Source organism: Xylocopa sonorina, chromosome 2 (genome assembly GCF_050948175.1).
Source record: "Xylocopa sonorina isolate GNS202 chromosome 2, iyXylSono1_principal, whole genome shotgun sequence".
Lineage (NCBI taxonomy): Eukaryota > Metazoa > Arthropoda > Insecta > Hymenoptera > Apidae > Xylocopa > Xylocopa sonorina.
In genome coordinates this window covers 15,201,108-15,220,705 of record NC_135194.1, presented here as the reverse complement: position 1 = coordinate 15,220,705, position 19,598 = coordinate 15,201,108, and the positions used below count along the sequence as shown (strand labels likewise).

The 19,598-nt window shown below is 34.9% G+C and overlaps 6 protein-coding genes across 8 annotated transcripts; 2 read left to right on the top strand and 4 right to left on the bottom strand.

The window, feature by feature from the left end:
- Positions 1-21: 21 nt before the first annotated feature.
- LOC143433218 (pancreatic triacylglycerol lipase) lies at positions 22-1,667 on the top strand. Its single transcript, XM_076910449.1, has 5 exons — positions 22-376; positions 463-611; positions 695-871; positions 945-1,220; positions 1,304-1,667. The coding sequence occupies exons 1-5, from the start codon at positions 114-116 to the stop codon at positions 1,540-1,542; spliced, it is 1,104 nt and encodes a 367-aa protein (XP_076766564.1). The 5' UTR covers positions 22-113; the 3' UTR covers positions 1,543-1,667.
- Positions 1,314-3,243, bottom strand: Alc (5'-AMP-activated protein kinase subunit beta-1). Of its 2 annotated transcripts, XR_013103102.1 has the most exons (6): positions 3,023-3,243; positions 2,715-2,925; positions 2,349-2,627; positions 2,045-2,275; positions 1,772-1,986; positions 1,314-1,501 (listed from the first exon to the last, which is right to left on the bottom strand). XR_013103102.1 is itself a non-coding variant. In XM_076910448.1 (5 exons), exons 2-5 carry the CDS (start codon positions 2,907-2,909, stop codon positions 1,840-1,842), a joined length of 852 nt encoding a protein of 283 aa, XP_076766563.1. In that variant the 5' UTR covers positions 2,910-2,925; positions 3,023-3,243; the 3' UTR covers positions 1,584-1,839. The 2 variants fall into 2 exon arrangements, 1 of the variants encoding a protein (XP_076766563.1); XM_076910448.1 differs by lacking the exon at positions 1,314-1,501 and having other exon boundaries at positions 1,584-1,986.
- A 298-nt stretch (positions 3,244-3,541) lies between these two features.
- Positions 3,542-5,693, bottom strand: LOC143433031 (venom protease-like). Its single transcript, XM_076910134.1, has 6 exons — positions 5,554-5,693; positions 5,092-5,367; positions 4,693-4,989; positions 4,534-4,635; positions 3,903-4,054; positions 3,542-3,770 (listed from the first exon to the last, which is right to left on the bottom strand). The coding sequence occupies exons 1-6, from the start codon at positions 5,618-5,620 to the stop codon at positions 3,615-3,617; spliced, it is 1,050 nt and encodes a 349-aa protein (XP_076766249.1). The 5' UTR covers positions 5,621-5,693; the 3' UTR covers positions 3,542-3,614.
- A 326-nt stretch (positions 5,694-6,019) lies between these two features.
- LOC143433044 (venom serine protease Bi-VSP) lies at positions 6,020-9,329 on the bottom strand. Its single transcript, XM_076910152.1, has 7 exons — positions 9,215-9,329; positions 8,853-8,938; positions 7,263-7,550; positions 6,832-7,131; positions 6,644-6,745; positions 6,407-6,558; positions 6,020-6,318 (listed from the first exon to the last, which is right to left on the bottom strand). Exons 1-7 carry the CDS (start codon positions 9,253-9,255, stop codon positions 6,145-6,147), a joined length of 1,143 nt encoding a protein of 380 aa, XP_076766267.1. The 5' UTR covers positions 9,256-9,329; the 3' UTR covers positions 6,020-6,144.
- A 1,629-nt stretch (positions 9,330-10,958) lies between these two features.
- On the bottom strand, positions 10,959-15,256 carry LOC143433024 (ectonucleotide pyrophosphatase/phosphodiesterase family member 5). 2 transcript variants are annotated; one of them, XM_076910126.1, is made up of 9 exons: positions 14,433-15,256; positions 14,085-14,331; positions 13,907-14,005; positions 13,470-13,833; positions 13,175-13,384; positions 12,784-13,038; positions 12,623-12,719; positions 11,774-11,845; positions 10,959-11,621 (listed from the first exon to the last, which is right to left on the bottom strand). In XM_076910126.1, the coding sequence occupies exons 1-9, from the start codon at positions 14,543-14,545 to the stop codon at positions 11,510-11,512; spliced, it is 1,569 nt and encodes a 522-aa protein (XP_076766241.1). In that variant the 5' UTR covers positions 14,546-15,256; the 3' UTR covers positions 10,959-11,509. The 2 variants fall into 2 exon arrangements, with proteins under 2 accessions (XP_076766241.1, XP_076766242.1); XM_076910127.1 differs by lacking the exons at positions 10,959-11,621; positions 11,774-11,845 and adding an exon at positions 11,935-12,436 and having other exon boundaries at positions 14,433-15,255.
- A 323-nt stretch (positions 15,257-15,579) lies between these two features.
- On the top strand, positions 15,580-18,961 carry LOC143433038 (uncharacterized). The gene is made up of 7 exons (XM_076910141.1): positions 15,580-15,937; positions 16,141-16,192; positions 16,266-16,312; positions 16,396-16,429; positions 16,593-16,699; positions 16,768-16,880; positions 16,949-18,961. Exons 1-7 carry the CDS (start codon positions 15,882-15,884, stop codon positions 17,215-17,217), a joined length of 678 nt encoding a protein of 225 aa, XP_076766256.1. The 5' UTR covers positions 15,580-15,881; the 3' UTR covers positions 17,218-18,961.
- The last annotated feature ends 637 nt before the right edge of the window (positions 18,962-19,598 follow it).

The following is a 19,598-nucleotide window of genomic DNA, read 5'->3' as shown; positions in this document are numbered from 1 at the left end:
CTAAACAATTAGTACAAACAAAACAATCCATAGACATTTGCGTTAAAGTCCTTATTCGGATGTAACGTCCGTCATAATTATTTTGATATTGTTCCCAATACCTTAAATGCTAGATGTGGTGTTTTTTAAAAATGCGAAAAGTGATTGTAGTGAACTTGTCATTATATATTGTAGTTGCATCCATTGTTCCATTCAATTTTGAAATCTGCCAAGCATGGGATAGTGGACTGCGACAAAGGTATGATGGATACGGAGAAGATTGGATTTTTATTCCCGATGGAAACGATCAACCGCAGGTCGCGGTATTAAAACAGCCAGAAACTGATGAGCGAGGCATCTTCGACGAGTCACAAGTTTCTTACATTCTCTATACGCGGTAAAATTAATAAATTATATACATATATATATAGATTTAAAAAAATATATTTTTGTAATTCATTTAAAATACGATTACATTTCAAGATCCGGCCCGGAAAATGGTATTCAATTATATACGAATGATACCAAATTACTTTCCAAGTCTAGTTTTAATCCATCTAGTCAAACTAAATTCATAACGCATGGATGGAAATCAAGTGCAATGAGTGCTGGCCTAGTCAATATGAAAGACGGTAAGAAATATTAACTAAAGATCTAAAAACATAATTTCAAAATGCCGATATGTTTTGTAAATACTTGTTAAAAAATTGTGCAGAATATTTGAAGCATAATGACTATAATGTTATTATGGTCGATTGGCAACCCTTGGCTGCGAGTACGTTCTATCTTGGGCCAATGCGTAATACGGAACGAGTAGGAAGAACAGCCGCTGAATTTATTGACTTTTTAGTAGCTGAAACTGGTATTGAAACCGAAAATATTCATTTTCTTGGTACGTCATATTATAATGTATTCAATACATAATTATGTTGGATTTGTTACGTTCTCATTCTTATTTTACGAAGGACATTCTCTTGGGGCGCATGTAGCTGGTAACGTCGGAAGTTCGGTAACTTCCGGTCGTTTAGGAAGAATAACCGGTTTAGATCCTGCTTTGCCTGGATTTCATTTACTCACATCCGACAAAAATCGACTAGATCCAACGGATGCAATGTTTGTCGATATTATCCATTCATGCGGAGGAGTTTTAGGCTTTCTGCAGGCCTTGGGCAGCGTGGATTTCTATCCGAATGCAGGAACAGCTATTCAACCTGGTTGTTGTTGTATACCAGAAATAATAGGTAATAGATGTCATTTACGTATGTAATCTATCCACGTATGTACATGTATACATATGCATACATATTTTTATTTTATTTTATAGAGGCATGTAGTCACGGCCGAGCACACGTGTATTTTACCGAGAGCATTGGCTCTAAAACCGGATTTCTGGCCAACAAATGCGATACATGGGATCAATTTTTACAAGGCAATTGCAATCATTCCAAAGTTACGCTCATGGGAGAACACGTTGATAAAGCAGCCACTGGCACTTATTTTCTGAGAACAAAATCTGATCCGCCTTATGCAGATCAAACAGAGATAACCGATAATACGATTTAAATAGAGCATATTTTTAATGTTGTAAGATGGACAGCGAGATCTTATTACAGAATAAAATATATGTTTTAATAAAAATAACTTCATTACATGAGAACATCTGACGTAAAATATTTTTCTCACACTTAATAAATAAATATTTATATATTATTTTACATTTCAAATACAACAAAGTATTCATGCGTTGTCCGGTTATCAAATGTTTATTTAAAACGTCAATATATTACCTTACCTATAAAACACGTCTCGATCCAATATAACTAATGATCGCCGATAACATCAGGGAATGGCTCAAGAACTTTAAATTGGTTTGTACAACAAAGTTGTTACGTATTTTTTGCGATAACGATGCGTTGCCGATAGAACCATTACGCTATCTTTGATACTTAAGGCATACAAATGATTTAACATAACGTGATTAGGTTCTGGTAGAAGTGTTGGCTCACACTAAAATTAGCATTAATAAGAAAAATATTTATCTACGCTTTTTACTCTATATACTTACAGATAAAGGAGTATCTTTATTGAGAATAACTTGGAGTAAATGTGGTGGCAATATCGGTGGGCCAGCCACTTTCTCCCAGGGCTTATTAGGAGGAACTTCTTGTCCATACTCTGTCTGAGCACTACTTGTAACACCTTCGCTATCTTTTGCTAGAGCTTGGAACACCTCAAAATCAGATTTTCTTACAGATACTAGATTATTTTTGGAACCCATACCATTATCAACAATTTTCTATAAAAAAGATAATTAATGAAAGTTAATCAATGTTTTGATTTCTTTCAGAATCGATAAAATGATTTCTTACTATATCTGGATCATGCCTCCATTCACCATCCACAAAAAATTTATACTGATGTTCTCCCTCTGGCAAATCAATGATAGTTACAAAATCACCATGACTTTTAACCATCGGTAATGTCTTCCAACCAGTAAAAGTCCCGCTAATGTAAACTTGTTTACCGCCACCCTCCCATTTAAAAACTGTTGGTAGTACTTTGCTGTCTGTTACTTTGGTTCCCTCTGATACTGTATTTGAACGTGGTCGCTGAGAACCAAAGTCTTCCCCATCTTGTTGAGCATTACTCTATTAAAGAGTAAAGTTTTAACTTTTTAGGCAGAGCTATAACATATATTTGATAATTTATCAAATGCGATGATGCATTAAAAGTACCTTAGCGAAATAAGACTCCTCATCCTCATTAGATGATTGAAAGACCAATTTTTGACTTGGCTTTTTATCAAAAACGAAAGCTTGGCCTTCTTTTCCTGGCGATGGTGGATGGTATTCCTTTGTATGACGATGTTCCCTGCTTGTACTGCTACTGTGATGATGTCCGACCGGTTGATTGCTCCCTGCATTACCCATTGTCAGACTATGATCCCTATCAGAAGAAAAATTAAAGTCTTGTGTTCGAAATACTCATTATTGTAATACTAATTAACAGCAAAGTATATAGGGAAGTATATTTATATCTTCACCTCACTTTCCAACACTTTTTCTGCTTATAAGAAACAACGAACAGGCTTTAGGTTAATATTTCTGTTAATTATTCCGTCTTCATTGATATTCTTTGACTTGGACATACACATTCGTTACGTCAAAGTTACAAATCCAATGTGTGAAACCAAATTAAAATGTCAGAAAACAGTACGATAAACGTAATTCTATTAGCATGAACGAAACACAGTGTAGAATTATTACTTTACGGGGATTTATGCCAGAAAAACTGAAATACCGATTGCGCAGAAATACAAGAGGTTTTACCAGGTCCTCTATAATTTAAAGCGGTGAATTTAGGAATTATATTCAATTTGACCGTTGAAGATCGTAAGTCCAACAGTTTGTTAGTTTGCGTTTATTATTATTTGATATCTTCCGCTTAAATACTATACTTATTTAAATGGAAATTTACATCTTAACATTAAAAAGTGAGGAAAGAGAAAACATCGTGGAGACAGAAAAGGTGTATCATATTCTACATAAAACTTAGAAGCCTGTAAATCGTAGTAAATTTTATTCTTTTCAGGTAAAATACAGAAGTCGCGTATTCGTGGAACCATGTTGATTGCTTCATTTTAGCGACGACATAATGAAATCAAGGAATGTTGTAACTCTGGCGTAGATACCAGGGTTCTGAGGCCAGGCACAACCGCGACCAGTGGATGTTACTCCTATTTCATAGAAGGTCATATTTATCGGTAACATTAGCGGGCCTCCGCTGTCACCCTGAAAAGATTCATAAATACTAAAACACAAATTACAGTGATATTGACCTGATCTATAATTATCATTATTTTACGTCGAGTAGGAAGTGAAAAGATCGTCGCCGTATTGTGTTTCTTAAATGTATTTCATCACCTGGCAAGCATCTTTTCTTCCCTCCTCGTATCCAGCGCATAAAGTACCACCATTGATGGCTAAACGTTTGATTCTCGAGTATCTTTCTCTACAAAGCGTGTTGGTTATTACTGGTACTTGTACTTCCAATAACACATCGCTCAATGGTCCATCTACAATGTAGAAAAGGAGGAACAAATTTGAGAAGGTCAGAAAACATCTGCTAAGATCTGACGGTTTTGTAATTCGTGTATCTCCCGCTTTAGAGATAAGAGAGAGAAAGATATATATGAAAACTACAGGAAAAAGTGAGACAGATAGTATCGACTCTACTTTAGAACCCCTGGCGCCATCTCTGTGCAAAGTGCTCAAACTGGTCGCACATAATTATCGACAGCGAAGTGAACTACTCAAGAACTACTAGCGCCATCTCTGCGGAAAGTACTGAAACTAATGTCCGACTAGTTTCAGTACTTTTCGCAGAGATGGCGCTAGTAGTTCTTGAGTAGTTCACTTCGCTGTCGATAATTATATGCGATCCAAAGCGGAAAATATAAAATAAATTACAATAAAATTATTGAAATATGCCTCACAGTGCTCTTACTGTGATAAATTTGTGTTGTCGGGGAATAACGAAAATCTCTGTACTAACGGTGATAAATTCTTCCCCAGCCTGCAACGAAGGGTAAGGTCCCGGTGAAGTCTCTGTATCGAAGCGAATCCTCCACGGGAAGACATATGGGTCGAATGTAATCTGAACGATAAATGATCTCTTCATTTGGTCAAGATGCTTTTTAAGTTTCGAACTTACCTGTGAATGTGATATCTTCTGCCAACCTAAGAACAGCGATATCGCCGCTGTGAGATATGGAATTGTATCCTGGATTTATAAATTTCTCTTCTATATTGACATCAATAGATTCTTTGTCCTTCTTACTTCTCAGAGTCAAAGCTCTAAGACGGACCATGTATAAATCATCGCGCTCTGCGCAATGTGCTGCGGTCAGGACGTGCCTGATCGATATAAGTGAACCCCCGCATTTGAATGTTGGTATCGAGGGGTTGTTTTCAGTACGATAACCTAATGCAGCCATCCATGGCCATGCACCTGGAACGTAACAGGTAATGAAGCATACTTCTATATAACGCTATTCATCGTTGCATGTTTGATAGTTCTTATCCTTTGCAGTAGTAAGTAGTATACACTTACCAGGCCGAGATGGTACACCATTAACGATCTTATCGTGAATATTGTTCTTACTGCGACCACAATGTGGTGGACGTAATGGTCCATATTTATTTTCTGTTATTTTTTTAGCTCGCGGACAACAAATGATCGGTACGTGCCCTTCGTAACGACACGTAGAATTTTTTAGATAATTGCTAGCTACGGCACCTTGCGCCGCTAGCATCTGGGTTAGGGGATTACAAAATTCGAAACTAACACATACCCCTTTTTCACGCTTCGGTGTGGTACATAATTCATCTGTTAGACATTTTTAAATCGTTAGATAATACCTTATGTATGAAAAAGTTAATTGCTTTTGTAGTGTTTATGATGAATGACGTCTTGGATATTTCTTGACATGCTTTCATCCAGTTACGCAACGAGATTGTGATGAAATGCGAAATTTACATACGAGAAGACAAAAGGGACTGTGGTAGTACGAACCTTGAGTAGAGACCATCTGTACCAATTGATACGACAGACCAATTAGCACTAGATGCGTAAACAACATCTTGGATCTACTTGTTCGCCAGAGGATAAAAGACGACCGCGATGAATTCGAAGAAATGTAGAAGTAAAGGTAGAGAATTACGTTTATATTTTAAATACTGACTTTCTCAGCTTGATAAAAAGAGGAATGCTAAGAACTTGCCAATTGTAAGCGATATCGGTGTTTACTTCGAAAAAGATTTGTTACTTTATCCATCCACCATGATTATTTCCAACGTGTGTGCGCTACACAGAATATATAACCGTCTATACATTGACGGTAAAATGTATAAGGGACTCCATAAAAGTTAAACGTGTGGCCATTAAAAGCAAACGAAAAGAAATGCTTTAAAAAAACTCGTAAAATGTCTGCCTTTTTCCTATAAATTCCGGAAGAGTGCATAAAAATTGCAGTCGTTCGTGCGGTTTGAAGTTGTATTTCGTGATGTACAAATAGTATAAATTAAAGCCGATTGTTATCTAAGCGGTAATACTTTTCCACGTGGGGCATGGAAAATGTGAGCAAGCGGGACGCAATTAATCACTTTATTTAAGATTTGCGGTAATAAAATCGAGAAACTCTGTGACTCTTGTGTAGATGCCAGGATATCCAGCTTTAGCGCATCCGTGACCATAGGATACCACTCCTATTTGGTAATAGGTATAGCCATTGCCATCCGGTATTTTTTGTGGTAACATCAGAGGTCCTCCGCTGTCACCCTAAAAACGACCATACAAATTTTGTTTGACGATCACAACACAAAGTGGTTGCGAGCATTGCTACTTATAATTCGTTAAATTCGGTTACCTGGCAAGCATCCTTCCCTCCGCGAGCATATCCGGCGCATAAAACGCGATAATCGATAACTGCTTTTTCGAATTCACTATAGGCTTCCTTACACACATCGTTGCTGACCACTGGCAATTGTACTTCCATCAATGCACTGCTTGCAGCCTCACCTGTGTAAAAAGATCAAGGAAAGAAATTGAGGAGATTAAAAGGATGAGAAACATTTGATCTACTAATGAAAATAGTTGTACTCACGGAATCCGATTGCTCCCCAACCGGCAACGAAAGGGAAAGCTCGGTAGAAGTTTTTATTCCGAAGATTGTCAGCTGCGGGAAGACAAATTGGATACACGTGATCTGAAAAATAAATGAATTAAACATTGGTAGAAGAAAGAAATGGCGAAGAATATTTTTAAAGGACTCGAAACTCGTAAACAATTTACCTGAGAAAGGTACTTCCTGCGTCAATCTAATAATAGCGATATCATTTACAAACGCGGAGCTGCTGTAACCCGGATGTATTATTTTACTTTCAATTTCTGTTTGGATAGGATGCGCTCCGTCGTCATCTCGTGCCAGGTTTAAGTCTCCAATGCGAACCAGGTATAAATCGTCACGAACCGCACAATGCGCGGCGGTCAAAACGTGTCTTGACGATATAAGGGAAGCACCGCACAGCCATTTTGGTTTCGAAGGGTTCAAAGCGTTACGAAAACCTAATGCTGCGATCCAAGGCCATGCTCCTGAAATACGATCGATATCAAAATGCAAACATACTTCACGTAACAATAGTAAGACTGGATCGTTATCATCTTTGTCGCGAATCGCTCAATCAGTAGGGATAATGAAGTATATTAAACCCAATAGTACGTACCAAGTACGGCTGGTACACCATTGACCACTTTGGTGTGGGTTACGTTGTTAAAGCCACACTTTGGTGGTTCCAAAGGTCCGTACGTAGGCTCTTCCGTGTCATCATTATCATTTCGACCCTGCTCTTGTGGACAGCAAACTATTGCTTCGCGATTCTGGTATCTGCAGAGGAATTGCCTGAGGTAAGCGGCGGCTGCAAAACCTTCTCTCTGCAGTATCGCCAAAAGTGGTTGACATTGCTTTATGTTAATGCATTCGCCTGGTTCTTGTTCCGGCGTGATGCACTGTCCTGTATATGATGTATAAAGTTTTCGATTAACAATTTTGTTCTGTTCGAGTTGAAGCACGAGACCAGCAAGTTTCAAGAATTAGCGCGAATGATTTTTTAGCCGTTCTTCTTTTTTTAAAGAAAGAAGGAAGTTTCGTAAGTATGAATAACTGTTTATGTTTAATCATAGACGTAACAGTGAATTGCAGATTGTGAATATTTATCCTTAGCACCAATTTATTTCCTAGACAATATGACGAAGGACGCGTACATGTCTTTTGTATTTCTATTACGTAATTTCTCGCACAAAGTACATGTTAAATTGTTGATTCTTGAAAATGGTATTAGCATTCGAGGTGCAATGCATATCAATGCGGCTTCTGGAAGTGGCAATATTTCGTGCATTAATCAACAACATCGTGGATAGCAATTACGCGCACGAAATGAATGTATTGACAAGTACATTTGTATGAATTTACAGAGATTCCCAGCATACACGGTTAAATTGATATCTTGGAATCTTACGACTTCAAGATAATTACGACCATAGGTATGGATTCTGCTGGGAAAAATTGTTCAAATACTTGTTATTTCTTACGAAATGTAAACTACCATCTAACGATACTTCATCATTTATTTTTAAACATTTGCCTCATTTGCATAAAAATGTGAAGTGTACAACGCAAAGGGAAAAGATTATTTCACAGATCGTTTTATAATCGTTTCGAGGGTGTGTTTATGATCGATGAAATTTACATGTACATTTCAATTAAATTCTTAGCTATTCCGCAGCTAAAAATCGTTCTATAATATTAATTCACACTATCTCTCTCTTAATCGTTTCATCATCGTCTATTTTATCTTTCGTTGGTGCACTCTATTCGTGATTTGCTTTCTCTTTCATTCATAGAGTTAACTGGGACTAAGAGTTCAATGAAATAACGTGATAACGTTGACCTCAACTCCGCTCGATCTCCGTTACTGCTCAGATTCCCTTTCTTATAAATCGAAGGTTCAGTCCTTGGTCGGAGCAGACTCGCGTCATCGACTGGTCAATTTTTTAAGCAAGAGATGACCAGTTACTCAGGATTTCCCCAACCAGTCCAAGCATGATCGCACAAATTGCTTTTTTATATCATGTTCACAGATCAAAGAAGTAGAATACCAATTTTCAGATTTTTCAGATTTATGCTATTAAGTTATACACGCTTCAACAAAAGGGCGAGAAAGAAAGGGATGCGGTAAAATCGAATTTCAACGTTGAAATAGATAATTTACTTTACGGTGAGTTGAACTGTAACACGTCGAAATTAGAAGACAAACCTTGAGCAGATGCGACTTGTATCAGCGGATGTAGCAGGCCAATTAACACCAAACATACAAACAGCATTTTCAGTCTCGTCACTGTACTGAAATAAAGAGAAATTGTTGTTACCTCAAAAAGATATACGATTACACCAGGTAATTATACGTCAAACACTATCTTTAGTAGAATCAAAAATGGAGCCAAACGAAACACTTAAAAACGAAGCGCACAACAGATGAATATCATTTAGAAAAATGCTTTCGTGCAATAAAAGTTGATCCTTTTAAACAAGTGCATGCGTGTAGTAATTGTTAAAATTCGTTAGTATCACAGATTCCGAAACTATAAAAACAAATGTGCCGCACCAAATCGCACGAACCTCTTCTCGGGAAGATCGGCGGTAAACTGAGAAGCACGCATCTATGGTGCTCACTTTTGAGATTTTATGTCTTCGTGTACGATGTTTGACGCACGCGCAATAATTATCGTGTATCAATAGTATACAAAAGTGGAAGTATTCTGCCCAGAAAGAAATTAAAACTTCGTTACCCCTTCTTCGACGATCATTTTTATTCGCGGCCCCCTTCTCCCTGTCTGCAAACCAGATCATCGTGTTTTCCTTCGTACACGTTCAAAGAATTTCTTTGTTACCAGATCGAATGAATCTAGCGTGTTAATTGTCAAAACATCATACGTATAATCGTCATATGTGTATGCAAAGTAGATCACTCGTTTCGCGCGAAACGATTCCCGTCGAATGTTTCCAGTAAATAGGGGAATAATCGATTTCAATGAGAAATATCGTTGAAATTACCAATATCATCACATCCCAAGGTCGTGTGTAATCAAGTTTTAGCTGGTGTTTCAAGGATATCATAATGGAAGCTAGTATTTAAATTCATCAGATTGGAATTATTAATTTAATATCTTAAAATATGCCCACATTTACATTCATTCGGATGTTTTTATTAAAAAAGTGTATAATATCCAAAATTAATATTTATGCATGTTTGACGGAGTTGTTATAAAACGTAGAGAACGAGCGGAGATTTCAATGCCTGCAACCTAGAACGCGTTCTAGTCAGGTGTCTGTGGCATTGAGATCGTAAAAGTAAACTTCACGTATGCTACGCAATCTGGGTATAGCCCAACTTGTTTTTTGGTATTTCCAGGACAATTTGATATTTCCATAGTAATATTCGCGCGCACCGGGACAGGCTATTAGTTGCTTCCTGTTCATTATCTGAATTGCCGTGAAATGTAACAGTAATTCCGTTCTATTCGTTGAAATTCCATGAACTTCATTGCTCAATTACATGTGATTGCTGGCATACTAAAATCAGCGTCGATAATAGATAAAAAATTGTTTGTGATTCAACGTTTCTACACATTGTAACTTGAGATTATATCTGGTTTACGTTACATGTACGTAGTAGTTTTTCTCACTATTCTTTAATAATGATGCATTACTTGCTACCGACTATTATGACTTGTGTCATTTGTCCCTGCAAGTCCAGTCGTTGGTGATAATTTATTACCGATTTAGTAGAAGCAATCATTTTCGTGACATCCATAACGAGGCGATGGGAAAAATGCAGCATGCGTTTGACCTCATTTCCGATTAGAAACTTGAATCATTATATGATTAGATAAACGCTAATGTTTGTTATGAAAATACTACGCTGACGATAATAATCAAATATTACGGAGTCTTTTAATGTTATTACCCTTTTGGTATTCCGAAATGACAGGCAGTTTTTAATTTAGAACTAATCGCATTTCAAGTATGGCAAAAGCAATATTCGAACTATAACTTTTCTTATACTTCATAGAACCTTTCAAGAGTTAATTACAGTGTACTCAATGAGGTAGAAAGGAGTAATTACTTTTATGTAATATCTTGTCAATAGAGTGTGTATCAATGATAATATCTTTGTTAGTCATTGGTGTGAGTCAGTCGAGATGGCGATGACCATTGGGTACAAACTTTGTTATACCTGACTTGTTTATTAACAATCAAATGCGTGAGGCCTACAGGACCACTTTTAGAAGCGACGTCATGTCGCTTGCTTTATCTATTATACACTTGTAGATTTGCACGTTTTGCGTTCATAATATTTATTTACAATTGATTTATTTACATACGAGTCGTACAATTGGTGCATAAGTATTATAAGTACATTTGACCTGTTAATAGAATTTCACAAAATATTCACGTGATGGCGTCGAAGCTGAATTATGTTCTAATGTTGGGCTAGATAATACTGTGCATCTATTAAAATTGCATTTAAATATTCGTACATAACATCTGTCGAGTTTCACTTGCGCCATCGCGATAGGTACAAGTGAAGAAAAGCAATTAGAATATCAATGATGACAATTCGCTGGCTTCTTCATTGTACGTGTGGTATACGCGTATGTGTACATACATATTGTTATAAACATCGCATATCGTTTAAAAGAATAAAAAGTTCGTAGAGCAGATACTTTATGGGAACTAATAAAAATCTATATACCTAGAATACGAACTGACGATGATTGTTCACGAGTTTGTATATATACATTATTTAGTGAGTTATTTGAGGCTATCAATTCTTGTTTCTTTTTATCACAGAAGCGTTTTCTCATTTATATGTGGTTCGAATGGTCATTCAACCGTGCAATGAAGTATATGTCACCTATAATGAAACAAATTTTTCCTATTTTTAACATTTCCTTTATACGCATATGAATGTTTATTCTTCGCGTGGTCTGAAATAACGAATAAATCTGGAAAATTGTTTAATCTGAAAAGAGAAATAGATCATTAACATCACCCGCTGATTTGCGATTCAAAATGTTATGTTGTCTTACAGAAAGAGAAGATAATCATTTTTGTTTGATTGTAGAAACGTGAAATAAAGAGCGGAAATTTGAGAACAGATCTTTGGAAATTTACTTGCAAGTAGCATTTTCAATTTCGTGATTTTCGTCCACGTGGTACTGTGCTTCCAAATCTTCCAGTATTCTTCTAAAAACAAAAAGTCGAACCTGGTTATTTTTAACATTATTGTTAGAAGGAAGATAAGTATTAGGAAGCAGCTCCTTTTCACGACAGACTTCTTTGTAAACATATAAATGAGAAATTTATTTTTCATTCCTTGTTAAAGAATTTATCTTATTGGGATTTAATAACTAATTGTCACATTAAATGTTTTCTCACTAAATTATATTTAACAATCTTCTAATAAAAGTTCTTAACCTGAAACTACGCACGCTCTTGCGTACATTCAAAAATATTTATAATATAACTATAATTAATTCTATAATTGCTATATTGTATCTTTAATTGTTTAAAATTACTAAAGTTCTGTTACAATATACGCTACACTTCGAAAAGATTGTAAAGATAGAACTTTATTTATAAAAAACGAAATTAGCTGTATTTATTTATTCTTGCTGCAATACGATGCTATTTCTTATTACTATTATTCCATCACTTTTTTTTTAAATTCATTTCGTTATCTACACGCAATATGAAAATTTATATGTTTCATATATATATATATATATATATTGCTTGGTATTTATTACATATTATCCACCCACTGGATAATATCTCCTGAAAAATCAAAATATCAATATTATATTATTAGAACGGTTTTCAAACTTCAATTTTCGTCAAACTTGAAAATTAGAAGCATTATTTAGAGGACCACTATTTTCTACAATTAATATTCGTAAACCAATTACAGATTATTAATTTTTTCACCAAACCAAAAGTAACTCAACATATATTTCTATTTACCTGTAATTTTTTGCACCTAATCGTTGCTTTCTCATATAGAACATTACTATTGCTCCTATAATTCCAACCATTGTCATAGATATGGTAGTAGCTACAACTGAGATAATAGTACAAATTAAATAACGGCTGTGATTTAACATATTGTATAAACTTTTACTTACATATCATTCGATACGCGATTATGGTGAAATCATGCTGTTGCTTCCTAAGGCACTTAAATACGTGCAATAAAGTACCATTCCCTCTCGGACATTCTAGATCGAGTATTTTACAAAATAGTGGGAATAAATCTAGATTGTTGAATGGTTCTAATTTACATTCAGGTATAAAGGCAGGCCCTTTTGCAAAAAAGAACGGATGCATTTCTATTGCTTCATTGTCATAGCCGTGAAGACCAAATTCTGAATCACTGTTCACTGAAAATAAATGTTTCATAAAATTTGATGTATCATATTAGCGTTTATGTATCGAGGTAAGACAGGACGGGTGGCATAACTAAGTAAAGTGATCGTTATTCCACTCGCTTTGTCACATCTCATACATGTATGTTACCTGTGATGTTAAATTTCTTCTTATAAAACTCAATATTGTCTAAGAGATTTTGAAATGCATATCCAACTTCAGCAATAACAAAAATTGGGCCAACGCGTGTATTATTTCCGTAATGATACTTCTTTGGAATTTCCTCCCTTTTGTAAACTCTGAATGTATTCGTTTTTAGTGCTGCTTGTTTTAATGCTTGGTAAATTGTTTCTTCCTTACCTGAGAAAATCATTTCCCTACTTTACTTCACCACATCGGTAATTTAAATCACCTTAATTGTTCCATATAATGCAAGGCAACATACCAAAATTAGGAAAAATGTGTAGTCCTGGTGAAGTACCAACAAATTTGTAATCAGAACTATTAATATACTTTGTTAAATCTATTATTCTGTCCAATTTGACAGTTGCCATTCCATGGTCACTTAAATGAACAACGTTAAGATCATGTAGACCATGGTACTCTATTTTATTGTGAAGGTATCTAGTTATATTGTCCAATTTCCTAAGAATATTATCAAATTCAGGTCCATTTATTCCAATGACATGGCCATGGTAATCTGGTTCTTCAATATACAGTATTCCAAAATTGATTGGATGCGTAGGATGAACGAACCATGATATCAGAGTATCTATTCTTTCTTCCCAGGGTATACTTTCATTGAAATTCTAATGAAATAGAAAATTTATTATTTTCATTATCTTTTTTAATCATTTAAATCCACCATTATAAAGTAATAACCTGTGTAAATGTGGGGCTGACTCCTTGATATTCATAAATGCCGCCAGGCCACATCATTGTGCCACTTCGTCTTTGAGCACCACCTTTTTCATTGGCGGTCTGTTATACAACAAAATAATTACGCAACAAATTAATATCCATGTAAATTAAGTAGTTATGCAGCATGTTTTTTACATACCCAAATGGGAAGAATTTTATTATCGTAATGATACAAATTATATGAATATTTGGTTGTATTTCCAGAAACAGGATCGTAATATTCATTATCCACAACTCCGTGTGTTTCCGCATACAATCCTGTGGCCATCGTATGATGATTGGGAAATGTTTTTGTAACAAAAATGTTCATCATATAATCTGCATGTGTGCTTTCATGTTTTAACTTATTCATAAATGGTGTCAAGTTTCTATTGAAGTAATCATATCTAGAAAGCATACATTAAGTGAAAAAAATAAAAAGTACATAGTACTCTAATACCTAGTATCCTGAGACGGAATAAAATGGCAATAGGGTAGTACACAATACCTGAACGCATCGTACGATATCACTAACAACTTTGGATGTTGTGATATCAGTAGTCCGTGTTCTATGTTCAATATTACAAGAAGCATTAAAGCAAATATGGTCACGGTATTCATGATGGATCTGACTGTATTGTTGGTCTCTTGATTGTTTCGTTTAATTAGCAATTATTGCGATATTTTCATCTTGGTTTTAAAATCACTACAATGATAAGATTTGTTCGAGCTCACAGTTCGGATATATATATATTCTCTCACTTATTATATTCCTAAATCCATTTATTGGATTTACACGGCCAGATAGACATAATGTTTCGAGTTTTGTAAGCCTTGAAAAATTCCAACAAATCGTACCGGTTATATATATACATATATATACGATCAGGTGGTGGCATTACATGATAAAAAATTTCAAATGTCAACCAATCCTTTTCCGCTAACACCGTCCGATATATACTAATCGTTTTTTCATTTTACACGTACTGTAAAACTACACAGCAGTGATAACTCCTTTTATCGCACGTTAGTCGTACCACCGTCGTTACTTCAAATGCGTAACATGATTTCGTCTAATCTTTGAACGTGCTTCCGACATTAACACATAGACAAACGTACGGCAGCCGCGTTAAAAAGTACAGGCTAGTTGCGTTTGGCTCTTGGACAGTTAAAAAATAATTGATTCAATTTCCCTTCGAGACCCTCCTTTGTTCAGAACGTTAGCAAGCATGCCTTTTCACGCAAGCGTGTCGCGTAAAACTGCAACGAGGCGGAATACAGCGTGATCCATTTTAGAGGGAACTGTGAGCGCGAGAGTTACACGGATATATCACTAACACTGCCAATCGCAGCAGGACACCGTTAAATTCTGTATCTGACGACCAGCGACGAAATAATCACGAGGTGCCATCTAGGTCTGTATTAAGTCTATATAATAAGCGAATTAGAATAAAATAGTTTAAGGTTAGTTTTAAGATAGTTTAAGGTTAACGTAGGAAATAGTTAATAACCAAGCGCGTAAGGGAGAGAAGGGAATTCTTACCAATTACTGTCTTAGAATTAGCCTTATATTATTTTATTCGAATTTGCTTGTCCCGACTTAACCTAGATGTCACCTCGTGACACTTTTGACGCTGGTCGGCCACAGGATAATCGGTGCAACGGTTGATTGTAGTGGTGACCAGTGAGTGTGAGGCATCGCGAATGGGGGTTTCGTTTTCGCTGGATGTCCTTGTATATTCAAGTGAATTCAAGTATGCGACTGACAGGCGCTCGGTACTGCGATCTATCGTACATTCGAAAGAGATGAGTCGCGTCTGATATTTCTGCATCTCTCTATGAACGATCACCTCTCGTTCCTCTATTTATCTTTCACGTATCACGTGAAAAATTAAATATCGGTATCTGAACGCCTACATCACTTAGATGACGGCGATACGCCGTGTGTTAACAGGTCATGGGGGCCTGTTTCGGCCGCTGCATTTCCAAAGTCACAGACTCCTTGTCGTACAGGTTAGAAACATGCCTTTTATCATTGAATAAAAGACGTTCACCTCGAGGACTCTCGATACGGATGATCAATTTTTAGTCACGCTCGAAATATCATTTTCCTCGCCCCTGGAAATTGAATAATTTTTCTATTTATATTTGCTGCAATTGTTGATCCATTCTATTCCAATGTTTCCTGATGTATAGAGCATTTGTTTGTATTCAAGGTTTTACCAAAGACACACCAGTATGTCCTACCAAGGAGACGAACAAGTTGAGGTACATATAATTCCGCATTACGCATTATGATTCTAGTAACAGGTATCGGTTATTTAGGATTGTTTGCTTGTAGTTTATTGATGACAAAGGAGATGCAGACCAATCTAGAGGATCAAAAACGTAAGGAATTGTATCAAGTTTTTGGGTAATGTTTCATTTTTGTTGTATTAATTACATGCTTCCTTGTTGTGCTTCCTGGATAGCCTGTTATCGTTTCTCTCCTTAAACCGGTTCAAGGTAAATGGATTAGTCTATCAGAATTTTCATATACATTATCGGATGTAGTAAGTCTGTTGTGTGTTTGTCAAATCTATTAATGTTATCCAGTAAATTATATTTAACTTTTACGTTGCTGTTCAACCAAACGAAACCTCTTCATTTGTTCCAATGTATTTTGTAGAAGAAACATGGTGTCCCTGTAACATTGGAGTTATTAGAAGATGGAGCATGGTCGAAGGGTACTAATAGCTATGCTAGATTAAACTCCAGAAATAATGCTTCTACAAGGTACTTTAATTATAATAATGGTTACTCGATAAAAGATGATCATTAGTTGGAGTTAAACTATTCATTAGTTCTGGGTTGGACACTCCGCTTCAAATTCTTGATGCAAGGACGTTAATGAAACAACAAGCATGCGTTTCTTCTACACCTGGCTCTTCGTTAGATCTAGAATGGGAACATGAAGGTAAAGAAATTTTCTTCATTCACGAATATATCAAGTATGTCGACTATAAATCGAAAATATTCATTCAGGGATGCCTTTGCCAATCATGGATGAGAATTATGAAAAAGTTGAAAGTACCGACGGTTCTATGACACAAACATCGGTAAATAATAGTCAACCCTCTAGTTTGACAGCATCTCCTTGGTCTAGAGTCTCTACACCAAATAGTTTAGAATGGGATCCGGTTGAGGCGGATATGGTATGTGTTGATTTAGAGACTGAACAGCTTTTGACTGAGATAGAAAGATTAACAGATAGAGCGTTAAAAGAAACAGGCGAATGGACTAATGCTAGTTGATAAATAGTGCATTTACAATTAAACAGGATTGTTTGTATTTTTGTATTACAAAGAAAGGGTACACAACGGAATTAACATATATAAAATACTTTTAGAAAACATAAACAAAGAATTCTATTGTTTCAATATTTGTATTGTTGAAACAATATGAAGATATATATTGTTTCAAAGTATACATATATATATATATATATATATTTGTGTGTAAGTTAATATAGTTAACACAGAACTTTACGAAAGATATATTGGAAATATCTTCTGTCGATTTATCACAAAAAAAAAAAAAAAGAAAGCCAATGATTCAATTGAAGTTAAATTTTCTATATTGCGTGTATGTACATAAATCGTTTACGCGTGAAAATGTTTCTTTTCATCGGAAAAATTGTACATCATGTCTCTTTTTATTTCTCGTCGATTTTTTTAATTTTACAATACATTCGAATGTTTTTATTCTGATTTTACTCGACTTCCATGAGACAATAACTTTCTTCCTATTGACACAATTTTATTATATTTATTTTATTACTCTTAAACCAAAGATGTTTCACTTTCCCTTTGATATCTCGATACGCGAAACTAATTTACTATAAAGAATGTTGATCTCGTTCTCTTTTTGCGTATACATACCGTTACATAGTATCGTAATATACCGCTTTAACCTTTTGAAGCATACGTAAATAATGCGAAAATAATTCAACTTTTTTATTTTTAGCTTCTTTTTTTATAGAAGGTAGACTATTCTATTTAAATAATGTAAGAAATACTTTTATACGAATGGCCAATCGTGCTTCAAATGGTTAAACAACGCATATCATTCGTGCAACAATATAAATTCTTGTTTGTAAAATCTATTGTTCGTCATTTATCTTAGATAGGAGAAGAAACAATTAAAGGCAAAAGAATAAATATTAAAATGTGTCAGGTGCTATCAATGCAATATATTTTTTGCCAATGAAATTATGAAACGGCTTTTTCCAGAGGAAATTTCTTTTAAAGCTTAGTATTAAATTAACGGTATTTTATACAAAAGAAAAGACTATCACGTAGTCAAAATGAGTCTAGTCACCGTGAAATTCAATCTGAAGTCTAGGTAAGGGAGGAAGAGATAATGGACATGGTGGTACTGATTGTAATATTAATGTTGATACATATTTGAGTGTACAAAAACATGTTTCTACCGAAGTTAAATATTAATTACGAATATAATTAGGTTACAACTTTAGATAGACCAGCGATTATCGACGAATGAATGAATTTTAAACCGAGGTGTAGGCTGCCTTACAATAGATAAAGAAAATATAAAATTCTCTAATACGCTGTTCTATACTTCGATTATACCGCGTTTACGGATACACGGCGTTACAGTTGCGTAAGTAAGTTTAAGATTGTTAGTTTGCTGATAATTTGCATCGAGAGCGAATCAAAATATATGCAGCAATAGTACAGACAGTAATAATATTAATAATGAAGTCATTAATCGTGATATAATGACTCAGTGCCATGGCTATTTATGCACTCTGTAATGTTTTCTCTCTTGTCATGATTTACCTTGAACTTCAGAGATTGAAGTTGAACTTTTTTGGATAGACATAAATATATATCGGAGACAAAAGAAAATTGTAAAGATTTATATATTTATTTGCATGATAAACGCACAGAAATGTTAGATGAGCAAAATGTATGTGGCTTAGCGCATTGATACTTAAGTTAATTCTAAATATAAAATGTGTCCAGTATGCTAAAATAGTTTATGTTATTTAATATAGAGAATAATGAAAAGGTGCTTGAAATGATAAAAAAGGAAAAAAATTATAAAACGCTTACAGTCTGTTTCTATATCAAGAATAAAATTACAGATACATTATTAATACGAGAGTTGAGTAAAGTTGGTACTCTGATGATTCTATCATAAATGATATTGTGGCAAAGCATACTAAATTCTCAAACTCAACTTGCCTGTTTCTATTTCAATTTTAATTTCTACATTTTTTCTTTCGGAACGAGTATTGTATAAAAGTATTCGTAAAAAGATGTGCTATCTGTCAAAATGTTTATGTTCCAAAATTTTAAGTGCTCGAAAATAATAGGGACCAAAAATATTTTCAGTATTAAAATCCCTTCATGACTAATACTTTCTACCGAAACAATTATTTTATGTAAGTTGCAATTGTATATCAAACTTTCTACTTAAAACGACTGGCTAATTTGTATTTAATCGTAGAATTAATTAGTATTTTTTAATTCCAAATGTTTAGTGGCATTAACATTTAGTGGCATAAAAACAATTTATAATCGCGGCAGTTTTCAAGGTATAAACAAAATTTATCACATTGTTGGCTTTAAAAATAAATTTATCTGCGGCTAGCGTTAAAGACCGAAAT